This window comes from Schistocerca serialis, chromosome 4, assembly GCF_023864345.2.
Source record: "Schistocerca serialis cubense isolate TAMUIC-IGC-003099 chromosome 4, iqSchSeri2.2, whole genome shotgun sequence".
NCBI lineage: Eukaryota > Metazoa > Arthropoda > Insecta > Orthoptera > Acrididae > Schistocerca > Schistocerca serialis.
The window spans coordinates 366505647-366528866 of NC_064641.1; the positions used below are offsets into that span (position 1 = coordinate 366505647).

The following is a 23220-nucleotide window of genomic DNA, read 5'->3' on the forward strand; positions in this document are numbered from 1 at the left end:
AAATTTAAGGTGTGAAGCCTGAAAAGACTGCTGCAAACTGTTGGCCGTTCACCGTGAATCAAATGTTAAATTTAGATAAAGAAATAGTGGGGCTTTAGAGAGAGCTATCAGAGATCTTGAAACAGGGGCAAGACAACGCAGACGAACTTCTGTTCGTATGCGTTGTTTTCAAGATGAGGTGGTAGAGGTGCAGACAACCCATCTTATGGAGCTGGGATGCATTGACATCTTTAATGGTTGTTTCCCGGAAGCTGTACTTTTTAAAAATAATGTGTAAATTTCTTCAACATGTTCTTGGCAGAATCTGTTCAAAATTAATGGATACACTAATCGGAGCGTAGTGCATATTTTAACATAGGGATTTGGCTGTTTTGTAAATCCCAAAGAAGTTAGAGCATTACTTACATAGAAAAACGTAGACAGTTTCTTATTTTGATGTCCGCATTTTACAAAAATTATTATTATATTAAAACTAATTGGTATTTTTATAAATCCTTCTGTTAAAGTGGTCAGAAATGTGTAACGTTCAAGCCACATTTATTACAAATTTTTATTCCCAATAGTTTCTGATAAAAGATACCTTTCGTATGAATAAATGTTACATTATTTAAGATAGGCATTACTAACCTGCACGGACCCCCTTCATGATTAGATATATAAATGCAAGTGAAGCAAATCTGAAATCTAACAGTCATGGATAAATAAAGGCATATTTGCTAACGCTGGACAGATAGCTGCGCTCTGGATCCTTTGCTTTTCCTTATATAAATCAATGATCTACCACTAAACATAACAGAGGAATGAAAAATTATTCTCTTCGCAAATGAGTTGAAAGACGTGGAACGAAATAAAAATTATGTAGCTAACAGGATAATCCGTAACATCAACTCGAGTATTTCAGAGAACAGACTGACAATTACAACAAAACGCTATGCATACACTTTCTGACACGGAACTGATGTAAAAGTGAAGTTTTATTACTGAAACATACTCAACATACATAGTCGACCATTTTAAATTCTGAGGACTGACGTTAGATGTAATGCTTTCTTGGAAGGATCACGGTGTAGATCTTATGCACAAATTGAATACTGCGAACTGCAATAAGAATGATTATTGTCTCTGACACTGAAACTCAAATGTTTGCCTACTTTGATTACTTCCGCACTGTCATCTCTTATGGAGTTTTATTTTGGAGTAACTCTGGTCAGACTGATCCACGGTGTCAGCTGGCGATCTTCGTGTAGGCCGTTGTTCAGGTGTCTCTGAATTCTACTCTGGCGTTCCTGTACATGTGTTCCATTACTGCATCTTTTGTTGACGATATTGAGTCATTCGGAAGAAACAGCAACATTCCTTCAGTGCACACTAGACAGATAAACTACAGGGCGACGTGCATTATTCAGCAGGTTTCATTTTCGGTGGATCTACGACAGAACTGAATAGCAACCAACTAAATGTTAAATTTCAAATCAGAAACGCATGTTGTAAGGTTTCCTTATTGCACACTACTAAGCTGAATACTTTCCTCTGCAATGTGATATTTATTATTTTAGTAGTTCTTGAAACTTTTTTTTTATAAATTTTTTAATCACCATTCAGTAAACTATGTACTGACTCTTTCCTTGATCGTGTATCCCTGGCTCACATGGTTTCGAAGAACCTGATAAATAAATAAAATAAACTGAATCTGTCCTATTTAATATTAAAAAGGAAAACACTTTTTAATGTTCTGCGAAATAAAACTCATTTGCTCACCATGAAAACATGTATTTAGCTTTTACAGAAAAAAATAGCTGCTATACGGTAATCCCTACAAGCTCCCAGCATCCACACAACCACAAGTATGCTTTCGATACACTGTTCCATTGTCCAAATTAGCTTTTCCAACAGAACTTCAAACCATCAAACAAACTGCTTCCAGCAATGGCTACAGCGCTGCCCAGACCGATAATATTCTATGAAAAAAGAAAGTGAATAAAGTTGCACCACATCTGTACACTGGCCACCAAAAGTTATTCAGTATTTACAAAACTGATGTAAAATTCCAACATTTCAAACAAAAAGTTGAAGTCTTCCAAATATAGACCTGCACTGTACAATACCAATAACATAAAAAAATGTATCCGGTAGTAAAGACAAATGTCAACCCTTGGCACAGAGTGGTGTGTATATAATCACTTGCAACCAGTGTGAAAAAACGTGTACAGGTCAGTCAAGCAGAGCCGCGGCAATTAGGCTACGTGAACATGAGATAAGCTGGCGATTGAGGAAGAAAGATTCGACCTTTGCCGATCATCTTTTATCAGAAAACCGTTTACATGATGTAGAATGTGAAGTTTTACATTCTGTCAAGAAAAGGAGAAATACGACCTTACTGGAAATATGGGAAATCAACAAAGAAATGACTTACAATAGTATCAACAAAGAAATGACTTACAATAGTATTAAATGATCAATTTCCATGTTCCCCTTTCTTCCGGGTAAATTAAGTTTTCGTTACAAATACCAGATTCAAAATGCAAATTCATCTTATTTCTCATCATAGGTTAAATGTAACTCCACATAAAACATTGTTTACACCCTTTTTTAGTTACTGTAATTATTGTAATGTTTTCCTATGTAAACACTTTGTGATTTTTATGTCTTTTGTGTGAATAATATCTGTTTAAGTCGCACATCATGTATATCTGTGCTTGCGACATTCAGTTGTCGCCTGAAGTGGGACTGAGCAGCCGAAAGTCGGTTCGTGAGCAAATAAATATAATTTGACAGAACATTAGCATGTGTTTTTCTTTTTAATATTATCATCACGTTCTGCCAATTACCGATAGAAAATTCAGTTATCTGTCGCATTAGACAATAAGACAACGCAGTTTATCGCATATTTCCACACACAACTGATTTCAATGTTTGCAACTGTAAAAGCGACGTGCCCTGACAGAGAGAACGGAGTACTGTGGCACGCAGGGCACTACATGTATTTACCGGCTTACCACAAACACTCAATTTGTGTGGAATGGAGCAGTGTGGTCAGGTACGGATTTCTCTTCTGATTAATATGCTCTGCGAGCGTGTAACCTACGCTTGACCCCAAGCCCTTAAGCTTATCATGAACTGCGCAGTCGGTATGTTTCTAGAGCCACTGGAATGCTGACTCACTGTTGTCGGCTTTACAAAAAAAAAAAAAAAAAAAAAAAAAAAAAAAAAACCTTGGCGCAAATTTTCAATTTTTCTTGAAGCCCTTACATTTGCTTTATGAGACTGAACGGCCATTACGATATTACGATCACTGTAGAGACCAGTTAAGTTTCCTGTCTTGAGGTGAAATACTGTTAGCCAAATTTTCTAAAATACTTTCATTTCCACAAGAGGCATGCATACAAAAACTTATAAAGAAGAAAGAAAATATTGAGAAAAATTGCTTAGACGCTTACTAGAACCGAATAGTGTTATTTTTGTTTGGAACAACATTTTGAACAATTTTAAGATGTTTAATTATTTTAGAAACAGTTATGTTTCAGGTAACTGGATATTTTTTACAGTCAGGTACAAGTACAATGTTTTCCGGTTTATCCTCCTTTGTACCTTACCACAACACACTGGCTATTAATTGATACCATCTTCAGTCTTTCTGTGCTTGTCTGGGTGTAAGACCTGCGTTTCTGTCGAAACATAAGCGGATCGTAAATTGCTTGAAGAGGCGTTTTGATAACCTATTTGAAGTTGGACGGTTGTATCAGTGCTATAATTGACGCTATAAAAAATACATGGAAGTCACAGATTGTATAGTGCTTACTTACTTTAGTGATGCGTTTCGGTTTGTATATCATCAGATTAATCTAAAAAAAAATTCTGTAAAGAGTAACAAATGACACACAGCGCATAACAGTAGTTAACTGACCACTACAAACACGCAGAAAATAAATCGACGTACAATGTGAAAACATACCAAGGTTAAGGAAAACACGTCATACGTAGGTATGGACTCAAATATCTTACCATTTCCTACGGGGTTTCATTATGCACATAAAATTTTGGTCATATTTATGAAATTTTCCCCGTATATGTTATTATCATTAGGTTCTACTTTGCATTCTCTCATTTGGCAACTTCCTTCCTGACGGATTCTATTGTTTCCTTGTCCGCCCACTGCAGCCTCAGTTTCCACACCTGGATGACGTGACTGATGTGCGACTGTATGTTTATTTTGCCATTGCTATTGTGTGCTGTGAATTTTACCAATCGACAAAATTATTTTATAGTAATGATCAATGTTGCCTATGAAGCCTACGTTGTAGATGTAAAAAAAATTAGATCTATTTCCTGCGCTTAGTACTATGTGCAGGCGGTCAATGTATGTATATCTGTTGCAAATCAGAAGTGTCTCGTAATAAAAAGCTTATTCAACCAGCCGACTTGTAGAGTGCCCCCTCGCATCGTTACCTGGCGATCTCCTACTTGCTGTCCTCCCCTACAACATGAGATTTGAAACTTCCTGGCAGATTAAAACTGTGTGCCGGATCGAGACTCGCGATACGGACGTCTGCCTTTTGTGAGCAAGTGCTCTACCACCTGAGCTACCCACGCACGACTCACGACACGTCCTTACAGCTGTACCTCCGGCAGTACCTCGTCTCCTACCTTCCAAACTTCACATAAGCTCTCCTGCGAAACATGAGATTTGTTTTTGTGCTCTTGTCAGTGTTTATTTCGTAGTTTTTGAATGGATATAAGTTTGTTTTGTAATTAAGCACGGCCTCCAGGTCGTGTCTTCGTCATTCCTCATAGCAACATAATAATTAATCTTAAGTACGAGTATTAATGCTCACCACTACTTCCACATGGCGGTCTAGTTGTCTTCCTGAAGGGTGTAGCCGCCGTAACGATTCAGTTTCGCGTTGTCTAATGGACGAGATATTTGACTCCATATCTACGTATGACGTGTTTTCCAAAATCTTGCTATGTTTTCACATTGTACTTTAATTTATTTCCAGTTTATTATTAGTGATTAGTTAATTACTGTTATGCACTATGTGTTATTTGTGACGCTTTAAGGATTATTTTAGATGAAGCTGATGATATATGAACCAAGACGTGTCATGAAAGAAAGTGGTCACCACACAGCCTGTGACTTCCATGTATTTTTTTTATAGCATCCTTAATAGCACTTCAAATTATTTAAAAATGGGCTCATATATGGAAGTGACTTCACATCACACCAGTTATCTAATTGGAAATAAATGTTTCTATGAAGTTTATGAACGTTACGTCCTATTTGTTTAAGTCATGGCCTACGGACAATTATCAGCCAACCTGCCTCCGGTAGTGAGCAATACGTACACAAGCTGATCGAAAGTATTGGGATACCTACTAGGGAGCATTAATATGGGTTATGTCTATGGCGGTATGAACTCTGCTGGGAACACCTTCAGTGAGGTGTCTGAATGTCTGTGGAGCAACGGCAGGCCACTACTCCTCAAGTGCCGAAACCAGAAAAAAAAATGGCTCTGAGCACTATGGGACTCAACTGCTGAGGTCATTAGCCCCCTAGAACTTAGAACTAGTTAAACCTAACTAACCTAAGGACATCACACACATCCATGCCCGAGGCAGGATTCGATCCTGCTACCGTAGCGGTCTCGCGGTTCCAGACTGCAGCGCCTAGAACCGCACGGGAAACCAGAAAAGGTTGTGTTGATAGACGCTGGGTTTCGGAAGGAAGTCGACGTTCTAACTCATTCCAGAGTGGTTCCACTGGATTCAGGTTGGGTCTCTGGGAAGACCAGCACAGTACAGGATTATTATTGTCCACAAACCATTGCCTTAGAGATGCTGCTATGTGACAGATTGAACAGCCATGCTGATACAATAAATCGTCATCTCCGAACTGTATCTCTATTGTAAGCAGAACACACGGCTGTAAAATGTGTCACATATTTCCGCATTTAGCATTTTCTAAGCGCAGTAAGGGAACGGCAACTAACCACGAAAACAGCCTGATACTATAGCACCAGCCTCTCCGTACGCTGGTACTACACGTGATGGCAGGTAACGTTCTCCAGGCATTCACCAAATCTGAAAAACTTCCATTGGACTCCCACAGGGTCTAGCATGGTTCATCACTCCAAACCATTCGTTTTCAGTTGCTTAGTGTGGTGTCACCGCCAGACACCACACTTGCTAGGTGGTAGCTTTAAATCGGCCGCGGTCCATTAGTACATGTCGGACCCGCGTGTCGCCACTTTCAGTGATAGCAGACCGAGCGCCACCACCCGGCAGGTCTAGAGAGACGTACTAGCACTCGCCCCAGTTGTACGGACGACTTTGCTAGCGACTACACTGACGAAGCCTCGCTCCTTTGCCGAGCAGATAGAATAGCCTTCAGCTAAGTCCATGGCTACGACCTAGCAAGGCACCATTAGCCTTACATAGTTTGTATCTAAAGAGTCTCACTTATATCGTCAATAGCGATGTACCAAGGATGGATTAAAGTTTATTCCAAAAGCTACGTACTTTTATTTATAGCATTCATTACGTATCCTGTTTCAGACCTCACGCCATCCTTCGTGTGTTTATAGCGTGCATTGCGGTCCCCTCAAATCACACTGTGTCGGCACTTCTGTCGACACATCACTTAACATTGACTATGGATACGAGTTGCTTATGACGAGCTGCTCGACCACTTATACCCCATTCTTTTCAACTCCATAAACACAGTCATTGTGCTAGATGGACTGTTCGTAACTATGTGATCAAAAGTATCCGGACACCTGGCTGAAAATGACTTACAAGTTCGTGGCGCCTTCCATCGCTAATGTTCGAATTCAATATGGTGTTGGCCCACCCTTGATGACAGCTTCCACGCTCGCAGGCATACGTTCAATCAGGTACTGGAAGGTTTCTTTGGGAATGGCAGCCCATTCTTCACGGAGTGCTGCGCTGAGGAGAGGTGTCGATGTCGGACGGTGAGGCCTTGCACGAAGTCGGCGTTGCAAAACATCCCATAGGCGTTCTATAGGATTCAGGACAGGAGTCTGTGCAGGCCAGTCCATTACAGGGATGTTATTGTCTAGTAACCACTCCGCCACAGGTCGTGCATTATGAACAGGTGCTCGATCGTCGTGATAGATGCAGTCGCCATTCCCGAATTGCTCTTCAACAGTGGGAAGCAAGAAGGCGCTTAAAACATCAATGTAGACTTGTGCTGTGATAGTGACAAACAAACAAAAAGGAGTGCAAGCCCCCTCCACGAAAAACACGACCTCACCATAACACCAACGCCTCCGAATTTCACTGTTGGCACTACTCACGCTGGCAGAGGACGTTCACCGGTCATTCGCCATACCCACACCCTGCCATCGGATCCCCACATCGAGTACCGTGATTCGTCACTCCAGACAACGTTTTTCCACTGTTCAATCGTCCAATGTTACGGTCTTTACACCAAGCGATGCGTCGTTTGGCATTTTCCGGCATGATGTGTGGTTTATGAGCACCGTTCGACCATGAAATCCAAGTTTTCTCACCTCCTGCCTAACTATCATAGCACTTTCAGCGGATCCTGTTGCAACTTGGAATTAGTGTGTGATGGACTGGATAGATTTTTGCCTATTACAGGCCTCTTGAAGTGCCTGCGGTCTCTGTCAGCCAATACACGAGGTCGGTTTGTACACTTTTGTGCTGTACGTGTCGCCTCACGTGTCCACTTCACTATCACACCGGAAACAGTGGACCTATGGATATTTTTTAGGAGGGTGGAAATCTTGCGTACAGACGTATGACAAGTGACACCCAATCACCTGACCACATTCGAAATCCTTGAGGTCCGCAGAGCGCCTCATTCTGCTCTCTCACGATGTCTACTGACTACTGAGATCGATGATATGGAGTACCTGGCAGTAGGTGGCAGCACAATGCACCTAATATGAAAAAAAGTGTGGTTTTGGGGGTGTTCGGATACTTTTGATCACATAGTGTAGCACTTAGCAACTCTCGAGCGATTCCTTTCGGTGATTTCATGCGAATCTTTGCAACCGCCCTCCACAATGCTGGGAAGTCCATGTTTCTCACTATGAAAGGTCTGCCTGGTCTTAATTTAACTATGGTTGTTCCTTCGTGTTTCCACTTCCCAGTCTCGTCAAGAACAGTGGACTTGGGCAGCGTTAGAGGGATTTAAATGTCACCGATCCATCTGTTACTCAAGTGACAGCCAATAACTATTCCACGTTCCAAGTCACTGAGCTCTTCTGACCGATCGATCCTGCTGTTACTTTTTCTGTACTGACAGCGCAACGCTCCCCTCCTTCTTTTATACTGGCGGGTTCGCCTTCCGTGACATCTAGTGATCAATTCCGAATTACAATGGCGTGTCCGGATACTCTTGTTCACATAATTTACTTCAGTAAACGAAAGATATATATGTAGTGAGACATACATGGGCACACAATCACACAAGGGTTTGGACTTGTCATAAATTTTTATCACCTCCAAACTACTTAGATACGATATCATTTTTGTTTACTTTCAGGTAGATACCTGCAGTCCTGGTACAAACTGAAACCGCCGGGTCACAGTACGGTACCACGTAGCTAAAGGAGCCAAAACAAAGTGGTTTACGAAGGTTCAAAATGGCTCTGAGCACTATGGGACTTAACATCTGAGGTCATCAGTCCCCTAGAACTTAGAACTACTTAAACCTACCTAACCTAAGGACATCACACACATCCATGCCCGAGGCAGGATTCGAACCTGCGACCGTAGCAGTCGCGCCGTTCCGGACTGAAGCGCCTAGAACCGCTCGGCCACCGCGGCCGGCGGTTTACGAAGGAAAATGGCCAAAACAGCTGTATGTTTTGAGAAGTTATTTTCTGTAGACGTCCAGTTTCGGAATCTCAGTTACGCCATCTTCAGGCCCCTATGCATTCCATCAATAGACAGTCAGATACATCGATACTTGCATAAATAGGAGCCATCAATACTTGAATTCCGTGAATTCGTTTAAGGAGCGTTTACTTCGAAGACTTGAGCTGTGCTCCCCCATTCGGATCTGCGGGAGGGGACTGCCAACAGGGAGGTGACCATGAGAAAAAGATTGAATAATAAACGAAAAGATAACGTTCTACGAGTCGCAGCGTGGAATGCCATAAGTTTGAACGTATTAGGAAACATAGGAAATCTAAAAAGGAAAACGCATAGGCTCAGTCTGGATATAATGGGACTCAGTGAGATGAAACAGAGAGAAGATAAGGATTTCTGGTAAGGCAAATAAGGGTTAATAGCAACAGCAGCAGAAAACGGTGTAACGGGAGTAGGGTTCATTATGAATAGAGAGGTAGGGTAGAGAGTGAGTTACTTTGAACAGTTCAGTGATAGGGTTGTTCTCATAAGAATCGACAGCAAACCGACATCGACAACAGGTGCACATGCCGACGTCGCAAGCCAAAAATGAAGAGATAGAGAAAGTACGTAAGGATACTGAACTGGTAAATCAGTACGCAAAGGGAGATGAAAATCAAATAGTCATGAGGAACTAACCTAAGGACATCACACACATCCATGACCGAGGCAGGATTCGAACCTGCAACCGTAGCAGTAGCGCGGTTCCGGACTGAAGCGCCTAGAACCGCTCGGCCACAGCGGACAGGCTGGACAGAAGAGAGTCGAAACATTTGAGATGTGGTGCTACAGATGAGTGTTGAAAATTAGGTGTAGTCGTAAGATAAGGTACGAGGAGATCCTCAGCAGCATCGGCGAGGAAAAAAAAATGGAAACGTTGGCAAGAAGAAGGGTCAGGATGACAGGACATATTAAAATTATTTTAATAAAAGAGACTTGATCACAAAGTATTCTGTATATTTCGTTTGGTAATCGAATTCGGCCATTCATAAGACCATCATCAGACTGGCATGATGAAGGCCGCTCATGATGCCTGCTGCTGTCACCAAGGAGCAAAAATTGGGCTGATGATCACCGAACGAAATGTACAGGGTACATGCCATCAAGACTGGTTTATTGAAATAATTTTAATATAATTTTAGAAATCGCTGTGTTTCTGTCTGATAATTTTCCAAAAATTTCTGACGGAACATCTGTTAAGACATCAGGGAATAACTTCCATGGTACTAGAGGTAGCTGTAGAGGGTAAAAACTGTAGAGGAAGACAGAAATACGAATACATCTAACAAATAATTGAGGACGTAGGTTGCAAGTGGTACTCTGAGATGAAATGGTTCGCACAAGAGAGAAATTCGTGTCGAGCCGCATCAAGTCAGCCAGACGATTGATAACTTTAAAAAATAAATAAAAACATAAACATAAATATGAAATGTGTGCACGTCCACCTCCCTCTTGAAACCGAATGGCGTAAACACAACACGCTTTCTACAGGAAATAAACTGTTGCGAGTTCTGTTGGCGCCATGTCTTTGTTAGCAGATGAGATACGTTGCGTGCCGCGCTTCGCGGTTTGCGTGTCTGTGGCCAGAGTGCTTTAGCACCCATCATGCGAATGAAACCTTTCAACTTACCGAGAAGAGAACACCATTATGCGTTTTACATGTGATTACTTTCAGATAACGGCTGATAAATACGGTAGTTAGCGAAGTATGGAGGTAATCAACAATAGTGGCGTAGTATTTATTACGTTTCCAGTAGGAGAAGTACATGCATTCCAGAGCGAGTACAATAAATTAAGGGTCTCGGCCGGATAGCCGTGGTTGCGAAAGCGTCACTTCCGGGACGGGGCGATGTGTCTACCCAGATCGAATCCGCCCGGCGGTTTAACGACGAGGGCCGGTTTGCTGGCCAGCCTGGATGTGGTTTTTACGCAGTTTCTCACATCTCAGTAAGTGAATACCGGGGGTGGTATCAAGTTCCACCTGAAACAGCCTATATGATTTGCAAATATTTAGAAAATTTTCTTTCAATTTCACGTGAATAACACTGCGCGGAGACAGTTGGAGCACAAAAATTTCGACTTGGATAATGGGCTAGCGAGAGGAAAGGCATCCAGCCACCCTCTAAATTAACCGTGCCAGATCATTTACTAACCATGCCAACACTGCGCTGACGCGGGACAAAGGCACAAGAAAAAGAAGAAGAATAGAATAAATTAAGGGAAAAAGCAAAGATTCGCCCATAACTGAAGAGTTTGGAAATAAAAGTGTGACTGATACATACACTTAGACACAGTAATGTTGATGTAGCAGTTGCCTACAGCTCTTCCTAATTCCAGTTATTAGCCTTGCAAACTTCACTCATAGGTATTAAGTATTTACAAGTCTTCATGGAGTGAATTACAAGTAAGGCTGTTCGAAAGAATCAGTTGGGGAGACATATCCTGTTGGTGAACTGCAGTGTTGTGGTTTATATTGTTCGAATCTGGTCAAAAGAGATTAACGTTGTCTGTTACGTCGCGTTTTGTTGGAATGCAGATAAATTAAAAGGCTTCGAAATTTTACAAAGTAGGACTTTAGAGCTTAATATCGATCATTATTAGTGGAAACAATCGCGGATACAGCTTACTTCCTTCCAGCCATTCTCCATGCAAACACGGATAACTGACTCATTAGTGTAGGAGTTGGTTGGCTGAGAACCCAAAGGGTATGCCAGTAGCCATTCGTGTAATTCGGAAATTTCTTGGATACCTACTTTTCCATTTAATCTTGTGCTACAGGTAAGACCATATATACTCTTTAGAATACAAATCGTGGTATTCAGTTGGCCAACTGAAACGCTGAGAAGAGCGCGAATACCACTGGGATACGCTGACACTTATCGCTTCTTGTACCACCTAGTCATTACCTTGGACCTGTTTACATCACATGTAGCATACAATCGTTGTTATGGGCCCAATATGATCAATAAAAGGACGCACCCATTTTATGAAATTTTTTCATAACGTACATTCTGAAATTTCATACTGGTACATCAATGATGAATTAGAGAAATTTGTGCTGAGCTGCAAACAGGCTAATGCTTTGTAAAACACTACATTCGTCGTCGTCGACCCCTGCCTGTTGAGATATTTCTCGGATCACACTTCGCACACTAATTTGCCCTTGAATCCAACTGTTATATCAACACACACACGCAAAAAATATCACCTTCCACATCAACGATCTCACTACTTAGTTAGCTGTGTCGTCTTGGCATTCAAAATGCTACGAAACCCCATATGACAGCACAGACAGTTTTACGCAGCGAACATGCAGTGGATCATCATCAACAGGTGTCGCAACGTGTATACAGGGCGGCCCAGAAAAGCTGCGACTAAGTTAGAGGAGTTGAAGAGGATTCAGCCAGGATATGAACCCGTACCCGGAAAAGTCATCCAACGACGCTACAGAGCATAGACGTTATATGCGCCGGGGCCTGCCACTATGCCACCCCTTTGGCAGCAAATGCGACTCTGTACGCTACTAACCACAGGCGAAATGTCACACAGTGTTGTTTGTTATTCAGTGGTCTCCTGGAACCCTTTAAAATCTCCCAAGACCTTTCTGCGCAGCAGCTGGTTCTATGTTCTCCACAGGCGATCGTAGCAATTAGTTGCGATCATTGAATAACAAACAACATCGCGAGACGTTGCTCCTATGATATGTCAGCAAACAAGTCACGTAGGCGCCGGCGCCTATAACTCGATTTGTTCCCCAAGGCACTCTCTACAACCCCTCAAAGTTTTGTGGCAATGTTTCTGGGACATCCTGTATGTGAAACCACGAAAGAGTGGATTAAGTGATGGTTATCTAATGTTACTTACAGGGTGTAGTCTAGCCCTATGTTCCTATGTTATTAAGTAACATTAGTAAACAGAACCTGGATTCATCCGAAAAAATGACGTTTTGCTATTCGTCCACCCAGGTTCGTCGTTGAGTACACCATCACAGGCGTTCCTGTCTCTGATGCAGCTTCAAGGGTAACAGCAGCTATGGTCCTATGGTCTCTAAGCTGATAGTCCATGCTGCTGCAAACGTCGTCGAACTGTTCGTGCAGATGGTTGTTGTCTTGCAAACGTCCCCATCTGTTGAGTGAGGGATCGAGACGTGACTGCACGATTCGTTACAGCCATACGGATAAGATGCCTGTCGTCTCGACTGCTACTGATACGAGGCCATTGGGATCCAGCATGGCGTTCCGTATTACCCTCCTGAACCCACCGATTCCATATTCTGCTAACAGTCAGTGGATTTCGACCAACGCGAGCAGCAATGTCGCGATACGATAAACCGCAATCGCGATAGGCTACAATCTGACCTTTATCAAAGTCGAAACGTGATGGTACGCATTTCTCCTCCTTACACGAGGCATCACAACTACGTTTCACCAAAGCGACGCCGGTCAACTGCTGTTTGTATATGAGAAATCGGTTGGAAACTTTCCTCATGTCAGCACGTTGTAGGTGTCGCCACCGGCGCCAACCTTGTGTGAATGCTCTGAAAAGCTAATCATTTGCATATCAAGGCATCTTCTTCCTGTCGGTTAAATTTCGCGTCTCTAGCACGTCATCTTCGTGGTGTAGAAATTTTAATGGCCAGTAGTGTACTTACAAAGAAGTAAATGACAGCAAGTAGAAATTCTTACAGTTAATTAAAGTTCAGAGAAAAGGAATCAAAAGTTTTACGTCTACGGATGGCATCGTAATTCTGTCATTGACGGTAAAAGCTCTGGATGAACAGTTGAACGAAATGGTTAGTATCTTGAAATGTGGCCTCCTTTGAATAGGAAGAAAAGCGAAAGAGGCATAATGGAATGTAGCTGAATCAAATCACGCGATGCCGTGGAAATTATATTAAGGAATCTGACACTAAAAGCAGTAGACGAGTTTTTCTATTTGGATATGAAGATAACGACGACTGTCGGCTAGTAGAGAATACAGAACGCCGCCTATCAATAGTAAGTTGCCGGCCGGTGCGACCGAACGGTTCTGCGCGCTTCAGTCCGGAATCATGCCGCTGCTAAGGTCGCAGGTTCGAATCCTGCCTTGGGCATGGCTGTGTGTGATGTCCTTAGGTTAGTTAGGGTTACGTAGTTCTAGGTCTAGGGGACTGATGACCTCAGATATGTTTAGAGCCATTTGAACCAATAGTAAGAATTTTTATGAAACTGATTATTTTGATGTCACCGAATATACAAGTACTTATTATGGTGTCTTTCTTGATCCTTTTTATGTGCAGTGTAGCCTTCTATGGAAGAGAAATGTGGATGATAAACCGCTTAGACGAGACGAGTACAGAATCTTTAGAAATATGAAGGTAGAGAAGAATACTGAAGATTAGATGGGTGCATAGAGCAATGAACGAAGAGATCTTGAATCGAATAGGAAATAAAAAACAATTTATGGCACAGTTTGACTACTTTGAGGAATCAGTTGAGGGCATACGTTCTAACATACCACACCTCCTCTGGCAGCATCATACCTTCTTCAGTTTAGTTTATTGGTTTTATGTAATATTTTGGTCCTTGTTTCTCTTGACGTATATTCTCTATTATTGATTAGATGCCCACTTGACCTGTTTAGTCTTTTCCTAGGAGTAAAGCTGGACGGCGACAAAGAGACATGCATTCACATTTTGGGAACACATTTATTAAAAAAAACGAAGAGACCCAAAATACATCGGCGTGGACTATATTACTCTTAAACCATTTAATCACTTTATATTTTGTCAATCAGAAAAATGAGAGAATATTGACTTAAAGTAACCACAATCTGTTCCGCAGCAGCAGTAAAAAAAAAAAAAAAACGAAAAAAAAAACGTGAGAACACCTGAGGCATCAAGGAATGGTCAACTTAGTTTTGGAGAGACGTGTGAGGAAGTAAACATTACAAAAGGAGACCAAAGCTTGATTACAGAAAGCAGGGTCAATGTTTCTAGGCTGCAGTAATTATGTAGAGATGGAGAGTGTGTACGCATCAAACTAGTCTTCGGACTGAGGATCACAACAATAACACACACACACACACACGCATTGTATACATAATATATCTGACTCTAGTAAAATTCCATGAAAACATTACGCTTTTATACATAATTATGACGCAAGATTTATTTTAATGCTGACTGATCACTGTTTGATTGAAATATTCAGCAGTAGCAAATGCTTACATTGCGCAACGAGAAAGAAAAACGCAGCTTCTCATAAAATTTTGTTTACGTTGTTTTCAGCGCTATAGATATACCTTCAGTCATGTCCAGACTTAGTATCCGGGGTTCAAAGAGAGACATCATGTCCTGTGCTCATGGAGTAGCATCGATATTTCAGTCATCCATCCACGAGATTACAGTACGGCATTCGTTACGTTCCTACTAATTTAATATTGCTCCGAGTATTAAAGGGTGTATCCAGTTTACTTTTGTTCTGATACTCATGATTCGTGAATTGTACAGAATGTGGTCCCCCACCGGATAATTTTTTTTTTTTTGCTGCCAATGCTTATCGAGCTACATATTTTAATCGGAAATTTCACGAAAGTATTTTAGATTTATTTTCATCTCACAGACAGTCATGAAGTTCACACGATTTTTGAACTGTTCACGCGTGCTCTTATGTTTTTACGTGAGTCAGTATTTGATCTAAGAACATACTACCGGGTTCATTCAGCGGGATCATTAGTCAAAAAAGGAGCTGATGTCAGCAGAAATATTTTGAATTCTTCGTATGTATATTGCAGCCAGTAATGAAGTCAGTGTTACCAAGACTCTGTGTTATTCCAGACTATGTTCGACATGATTATTATATTTCTTGTTTTTCTTGAGGATTTGCATCAGGCTTACAAAGTGAGATTTCACATCCTCATGCAACGTGATCTGCCTATAAGGCAGGTCACACTCATACCTGCGGATCATGCCAGGAAATTTCAGGATCTAATCGTGATCTTTCATTCATTCAAATATTTGTTTGTGCTTTCTGTTTCTTCTATGTTGCGCAATGAAAACATATCCTATTTATGGATTTTTCAATTAAATGGTGATCACGCAGCGTTAATAATTATTCCTGGGACAAAATTTTGTATTAAGGGAGAAATTTTTAGAGAATTTTACTGACCATATATGCAATGTATTAGGTTTATCTCAATAAAAAGAGGTAGGAGAGTTTTAAACTGTTTCAAAATGTTTTGTTGCATTAAGCTGTGAATCAGTACTTCCAGGAAAGACTACACATACGACAGTGAATTAGATAGATTTGAACAACTATTCCTCTTATTTTTTATAGATCACGGATAATGGCTCATATGAATAGATGAAAAGTTTTTGGTTGAAAACAATAAGAAAAAATCACCATCTATATGATAAACAGAATTTCATACTACATTTTTCTTCAGTGGAGTGGTCCAAGCTTTTATCAGGTGTGCACAATATCTTCATTAAATAATGAAATCTTCTGCCGTCATTAATCTAGTAAGAGCAGCAGATGAAGTATGAAGATGCATGATAGAATCGAATCGAAATGAAGATTCAGTCGACACTGCATTCTCGCATGTAGGTTGAAAACTTTAATAGTGGCATCCATTTATTTACAATTTATACGGAACAAGTAAATGCTTCAAAATTTTACTGTACTTCTGAGTAGTCGCCAGCGTTGTGTATAACCTGTTGCCAGCGATGTGGAAGTCGTAGGATACCCTTGGCAATGTCAGCTGTGTTAATAGACAGGGTGGAGCGACCTATGGTCTGACAAATCTCTGTAACAGTTCTGAAGCGAATGGAATGGAGTACTTCCTTCAATTTAGTAATCAAGATGACATCATAAGCGCTTAAGGAGACCTGGACGACATGAGGGCCCAAAAAATTAAATTTTTTATTTAAGAAAATTTTGTGATTCTTGCCGATAGCAAAAATACATACTTTATGTATACTACCTCACCAGTTTCGTGTTTCAGAGCCTTCTTAAAGCAAACGGACCGCTTGAAAGCCCAGCTGTAACAATGCTGTCCAACCATACCAACAATTCCTCGTTATTTAATTTTGGCGCTGCTATTTCCATAGCAACTCGTTTGTCTAATACCCTTGAAGAAGATATTGACGGTACTGTGAGGAGGGATTTATTGCACTCGATCTTTCTGTCGATACGACTGGATTGCTTGAGTTCACTTACGTTTTTCAAGTACGTTTGTGTTGTAAATTTGTTGTTGGGACTACGTATTTCAACCATTTTACACCTTAAACTGCTTGCACTTGTAAATTTTACGGTAATCAGCACAATCATGCTGTTGGAAATCGTAAAATTGAAGAAACTGTTACGCGGAAGTGAAGTGGGGTTAGGCCCAAATATCTCCAGGCAGTGTTTCAAAACGCAAGTTGAAACATCTTACCAAAAATGAACAAGACGTTGGTGTTGTAAACATTGAAAGTAATGGTTACGTTTTAATTAGTAAGTGCATACTTTCAGAATTGCTTTTGTCTGTTACCAAATGGAAATTCTGTAGTAGTGAAAAATCCCTTACATTTAGTGAGAATGTAATTTCAAGTGGGTAAAGTAACGAAATGTGGAGTGACATGTCCTGTAACATGCACAAAATATAGTGAAGTGACTATTCGTGTTGTTTATGCCATGAGGTGCTTTGAGAAGGAAAGAAAAGCAGCCCACTTATTCTGTGCTATGATGCATCTCCCACTGCTACCTGTGAAATTTGAGAGGCACTATAAACGATTGCATAGTAGTCTAAAGGAGGTCAGTGAAGCATATATGCAGAGAGCGGCGAAAGAAACTACAGATAATTATTGTTGCATTGGAAGGCTCCTTGCAGACGAGAGGCCAATACATCGCTGAGTGGAGTTGTCACAGCAAACTCTGCAGAAACAGGCAAGGTGCTGATCTGTGAATGTCAGAGAAAATACTACCAAGGTTGTACCAATAATGTAAATCAACACATGTGTGGCAAAAACTCTGGTTTCAGTGATGGTATGGAAAGAAAGGGGAAGTTTCTATTATTAGTAGGTCAGTTGTTAGAAATGGTGCGCGATACAGTCACTGCCTGCCTTGGTGACGGTGACTCTAAAGGCTTCAATAGCGTTGTGGCTGCTAAACCATATAAGAAAACTGAAATTAAAAAATTGAAAGTATAGGACATGATCAGAAGAGACTTACGAAACACAACAATGACAAGACAGGAAAAAGTATAATGGCAAAGCAATTGGTGGACAAGGCAACCTCACAAAATCAGAAGTAGAAAACCTCACAGAACACTATGGTCTAGCCATCACCATGGTCTAGCCATCAGGAGAAACAGCGAAAATGTTAGTGAGACGAGAAAAGCAACTGGGCAACTCTGCACTCACGAGCATCTACAGCGTGGGCTGTGACCAAAAGATAACACTTCATGGTGAAAGTGTAATAGGTACGATGCAAACTGACAAAAACATGCACATGCACACCCCAAGCCGGAAAATGTTATGTTTATGGTAGAACTAAAGTCAGTATATAGAGATCTTTCAGATTCTAAACTCCTTGAAAAAAGTTTACGTGACAAAACACAGAATACGAATATTAGCTTCAATAGTTGCATTTGGGAACGCTTGTCAAAAACTGTTTTTGTTGGTGTGTCAGCTTTTCCAATTGGTGTGACGGAGTAACAAGCAGAGCAGAATAGGAACCAAGACTGGGGACAACATGAAAGTTGCGCTGTTACGAGTGGAGAGACAACGTGTCGCTGTAGCTGAAAAGGCTGCTGAAAGTTAAAATTATGGCTGAAAAAAACTAACAAAAGTATGACAAAGAGGATCAGAATAAAAAAGAAAAGAAATAAAACTAAAGAAGATGAAAGGACACTCAGAATCAACATGATTATGGAGTTGGCATGTTTTGACATGTTATCATTGAGAAGAAAATGACATGCAAATCTTTAGTTTCAGTTCCCTGTAATCAATGTTTTTGCATACTATGGTATCATTATCTCATCCAATATTAAAGCTAAAAAACATAATAATATAGTGCTTGCCTATAAATGGAACAACATTATTCAGCAGTGTATTAAATACTTTAAGCTGGTACATATCATATGTTTTTAAATTATTAGAAGAAAAATTTACTTCTAAAAACTTTTTTTTTAATACACATAACAACAAATTGAACAGTATTCCTGGTTTACTGTCTCAACAAGTTAATAAATAAGAAAATTTGTTTGAATAGTATGGAAGTACAGTGCACATAAAATAAAAATTACAAGTAATTCAGTACATACGATAAATCAATATTCACTCCACTATAAATTCCACAGTTTTTAAATTTTTTTCACACAGAGGTCGCTGTCTTCTAATGACGTGGTTAAAGTTTCATTCCAGTATCTATTAAAATTTTTGAGTTATTAAATTTCAAAGTACTAGTAAAAATTATAAGCCATGATGTCCAGGTCACTTTAAGTCCGTTGTGTGTGGTGGGTGGCACAGCACTTCCCAGGCTCATCGACTGGAAAGGTCAGTGACAACTTGCTCCATATGCACCTGAGCATTGTCCTGCGAAATGATGGGCGGGTCCAGCAGGAAACGTCGCCGTTTCTTTCTCTAAGCTGGTGACATGTTGTATACCAAAAATGAAGAGCTGAGAGACAGGAGCGCCTCCACTTTCCGCAGGACCAGTCCATCATTTGGCAGGATAATGCTCAGGCTCATTTGGCGCAAGTTGCGACTGATTTGTTCGATAGAAGGGACAGGAAAGTGCTGTACCACCTACCATACTTCCCGGACGTAAGCACTTGTGATTACAACTTGATTCCTAAATTGTAGGAAGCACTTCATAGCATTCTCTTCAGAACTGTTACAGAGATTCGTTGGGGAATAGACCGCTCCACTGGATCTATCAACACAAATGGCCCGGCTAATGCTATCCTACGACTTCCACGACGCTGAGAATGAGATATACACAATGCCGGGGACTACTCTGTGGGGCAGTAAAACCTTGAAATATGTATCGATGAGGGTTATTCGTTACTTAGGTCCGATCCAGACACCAGAGTGAAAAATCCGATGAAGCTTGGGACTGTATGTCCATCGATCGCGTCACATCGCTCTTTACACTACGGAGCATACAGTGAGCACGTAGAGAGACCCGGAAAACAGCGTGTCCTGCCAAATATTAGGGCCTGCCCAGAGATTTAGACTGATTTCATGCAGCTCGTATAACGTAACTGCATTTCCTACTTCATGACAATTCTTGGCCGCACACTGCAGGGGAAATGAGGACGCTCCCGCTGCACTTTCAATGGGAAGTGTTTGATCACCAATCGTACAGCCCGGACTTGTCTCCCTCTGAGTTTTGTCTCAGATCACAATAACCACTGGCTATGAAGACAAAATTTGGCACAGGGAACGAGCTGCAGATCAGCGTAGAGACATTGTAGGAAACACAAACAGCTGCTTTCTATAACGAGGTATTGGAAAATTGGTACAACGCTACGACAAATGTCTAAGTTGGAGCGGCGACTATTTTTAGAAGTGTTTGGAAGGTGTAGCTAAATATTCCAAGTAAAAAATTGCAGCCGGCCGGGGTGGCCGAGCGGTTCTAGGCGCTTCAGTCTGGAATCGTGCGACCGCTACGGTTTCAGGTTCTAATCCTGCCTCGGGCATGGATGTGTGGGATGTCCTTAGGTTAGTTAGGTTTAAGTAGTTCTAAGTTCTAGGGGACTGATGACCTCAGCTGTTAAGTCCACCCAGCATCTACATCTACATCTACATACAAACTCCGCAATCCACCATACGGTGCGTGGCGGAGGGTACCTCGTACCACAAATAGCATCTTCTCTCCCTGTTCCACTCCCAAACAGAACGAGGGAAAAATGACTGCCTATATGCCTCTGTACGAGCCCTAATCTCTCTTATCTTATCTTTGTGGTCTTTCCGCGAAATATAAATAGGCGGCAGTAAAATTGTACTGCAGCCAGCCTCCAATGCTGGTTCTCTAAATTTCCTCAGTAGTGATTCACGAAAAGAACGCCTCCTTTCCTCCAGAGACTCCCACCCGAGTTCCTGAAGCATTCCCGTAAAACTCGCGTGATTGTCAAACCTACCAGTAACAAATCTAGCAGCCCGCCTCTGAATTGCTTCTATGTCCTCCCTCAATCCGATCTGATAGGGATCCCAAACGCTCGAGCAGTACTCAAGAATAGGTCGTATTAGTGTTTTATAAGCGGTCTTCTTTGCAGTTGAACCACATCTTCCCAGAATTCTACCAATGAACCGACGACGACTATCCGCCTTCCCCACAACTGCCATTGCATGCTTGTCCCACTTCATATCGCTCTACAATATTACGCCCAAATATTTAATCGACATGACTGTGTCAAGCATCGTGCTTAGAGCCATTTGAACCATCCTTCGTGATTATTTATACTTTATTTGTAGCTACAACTTTCATAACAAATTCTATACACGTAAGCTTCAGGCATTATACAGGGTGACGAAAAATTCGCGCACTCGAACTTCGCAGAGCGCCTCCTCACATCAAGCAATAAAAAAATGTCTCTCACAAAATTTCGTCCTGCGCATATTTCGGGCAGTAAATGGACGTTAAAGATTGCAGATCTGGCAACATTATAATCACGTGTACGGTAACTGCCTCTGTCAGGTAGTAGACTAGTGCTGTGCAGTTGGTGCAGGGAATAGCGTTTTGGGTTAGCATGCAGGAGGTCGAGGGTTCGATTCTAGAACGAGCTTTATCTGTTTTTCTTTGCTAAGAGTAATCTGTGTGGTACGGTATCTGACGTCTTAATCTTCATACACTGATTACAGTACATCTTCTACGAAACATTTGCTTTTAAGTACTATGAAAACAGAAATGGAAGTACAATAGTTTTCAATGGTCAACTTTTAAAGAAGCATTTTGCACGTCGTGGACGCGAACTATTTCGCGGCACTGCGTCTGCTAGATTCCAGACTTGTTTTCTGTGTACCCTGCCCGTATGGTCCCATCGAAATTATTTTCGAAGCCCTACTCTTGAATTAAGGCCCTAACGATATGTAATTTACATGAATGTGGCAAGAATAGTGGTTGGTATTAGTCGATGGGACCACTGGGGGAGGGTACACACAAAACAAGTTTGGAATCTGGTAGATGCAGTGGCGCGAAACAATTCGTGTCCACGATTGTAAGTCCATTTCTGTGTTCGTAGTACATAACTGCAAATGTTTTGTACAAACTGTAGCATGAATACTGCTTTTATCAACTTAAAACAAATAAGCCTAGATCTCCTGCATGCTATCCCAAAACGCTAACCCTACAACCAACTGCACAGCACAACTGCTATATGCTAACAGAGGTAGTTACTGTCCAAGTGATTACACTGTTGCCAGATTGCAACTCTTTGCGTCCATTTACTGTGCGAAATATGAGCACGATGAAATTTTGTGAGAGACATTTTTGTGTTGCTAGTGTGTGAGGACTCGCGCTGCGAAATCAGAGTACCCGAATATTTCTTCTCCCCGTGTATTACTTCGGCAACGGGCTTCCCGCAGTGTATACACCCGTACACGTGAGATCACCGAAGTTAAGCGCTGTCGGGTGTGGCAGGCACTTGGATGGGTGACCAACCAGCCGCCATGCTCTTTTGCCATTTTTCGGGGTGCACTCAGCCTCGTGGCGCCAATTGAGGAGCTACTCGACCGAATAGTAGCGGCTCCAGTCAAAGACAACCATCATAACGACCGGGAGAGCGGTGTGCTGACCACATGCCCCTCCTATCCGCATCCTCGACTGAGGATGACACGGCGGTCATATGGTCCCGATGGGCCACCTGTGGCCTTAAGACGGAGTGCTATTTTTTGTATTACTTTCGTAGGACCCAGGCCTTTATACGGAACTCCACTACTGTGTTAACGTATAGGGTGTGGGAGTACCTGCGCCTCTATGTCGCCGACCTCCTGGCGGTCGACGAGCGTGTCGCGCAGGCTGAGCGAGGTCTGCACGATGAGCGCGAGCACCGGCACGAACGGCAGCACCAGCATCTGCAGCAGCTGCAGGCGGCGGCCGCTGCGGTACGCCGGGTTGGCCGCCCTGCAGGCGCAGCCGTGCACGCCCGACGCCGCCGCGGCCGCCGCCGCCTCCGCCGCGATCGACTCGGACACGTCGTCCGACGAGACGGAGCGCACCGAGCCCGTGTCGTGCACGCGCACGTCGGCCGGCGGCGGCGCCAGGCCGTTCCTGCCGCCGCCCGCCTGCATCGCGCTGGCTGCCGTTGTGGCCGGCGCAGCCGCCGCCGCGGGCGCCGAGCCGCGCCTGCCGACAGAAA

General features: G+C 42.0%; 1 protein-coding gene across 1 annotated transcript in view; it reads right to left on the reverse strand.

The window, feature by feature from the left end:
- The window catches only part of LOC126474185 (receptor-type guanylate cyclase gcy-19), a 438242-nt gene extending 415270 nt beyond the window's left edge, over window positions 1-22972 (reverse strand). Inside the window, exon 1 of the mRNA XM_050101647.1 lies at window positions 22829-22972. Coding sequence (XP_049957604.1) covers window positions 22829-22936 — 108 coding nt within the window. The 5' untranslated portion in view covers window positions 22937-22972. The remainder of the gene's footprint in view (window positions 1-22828) is intronic.
- Between the last annotated feature and the right edge of the window lie 248 nt (window positions 22973-23220).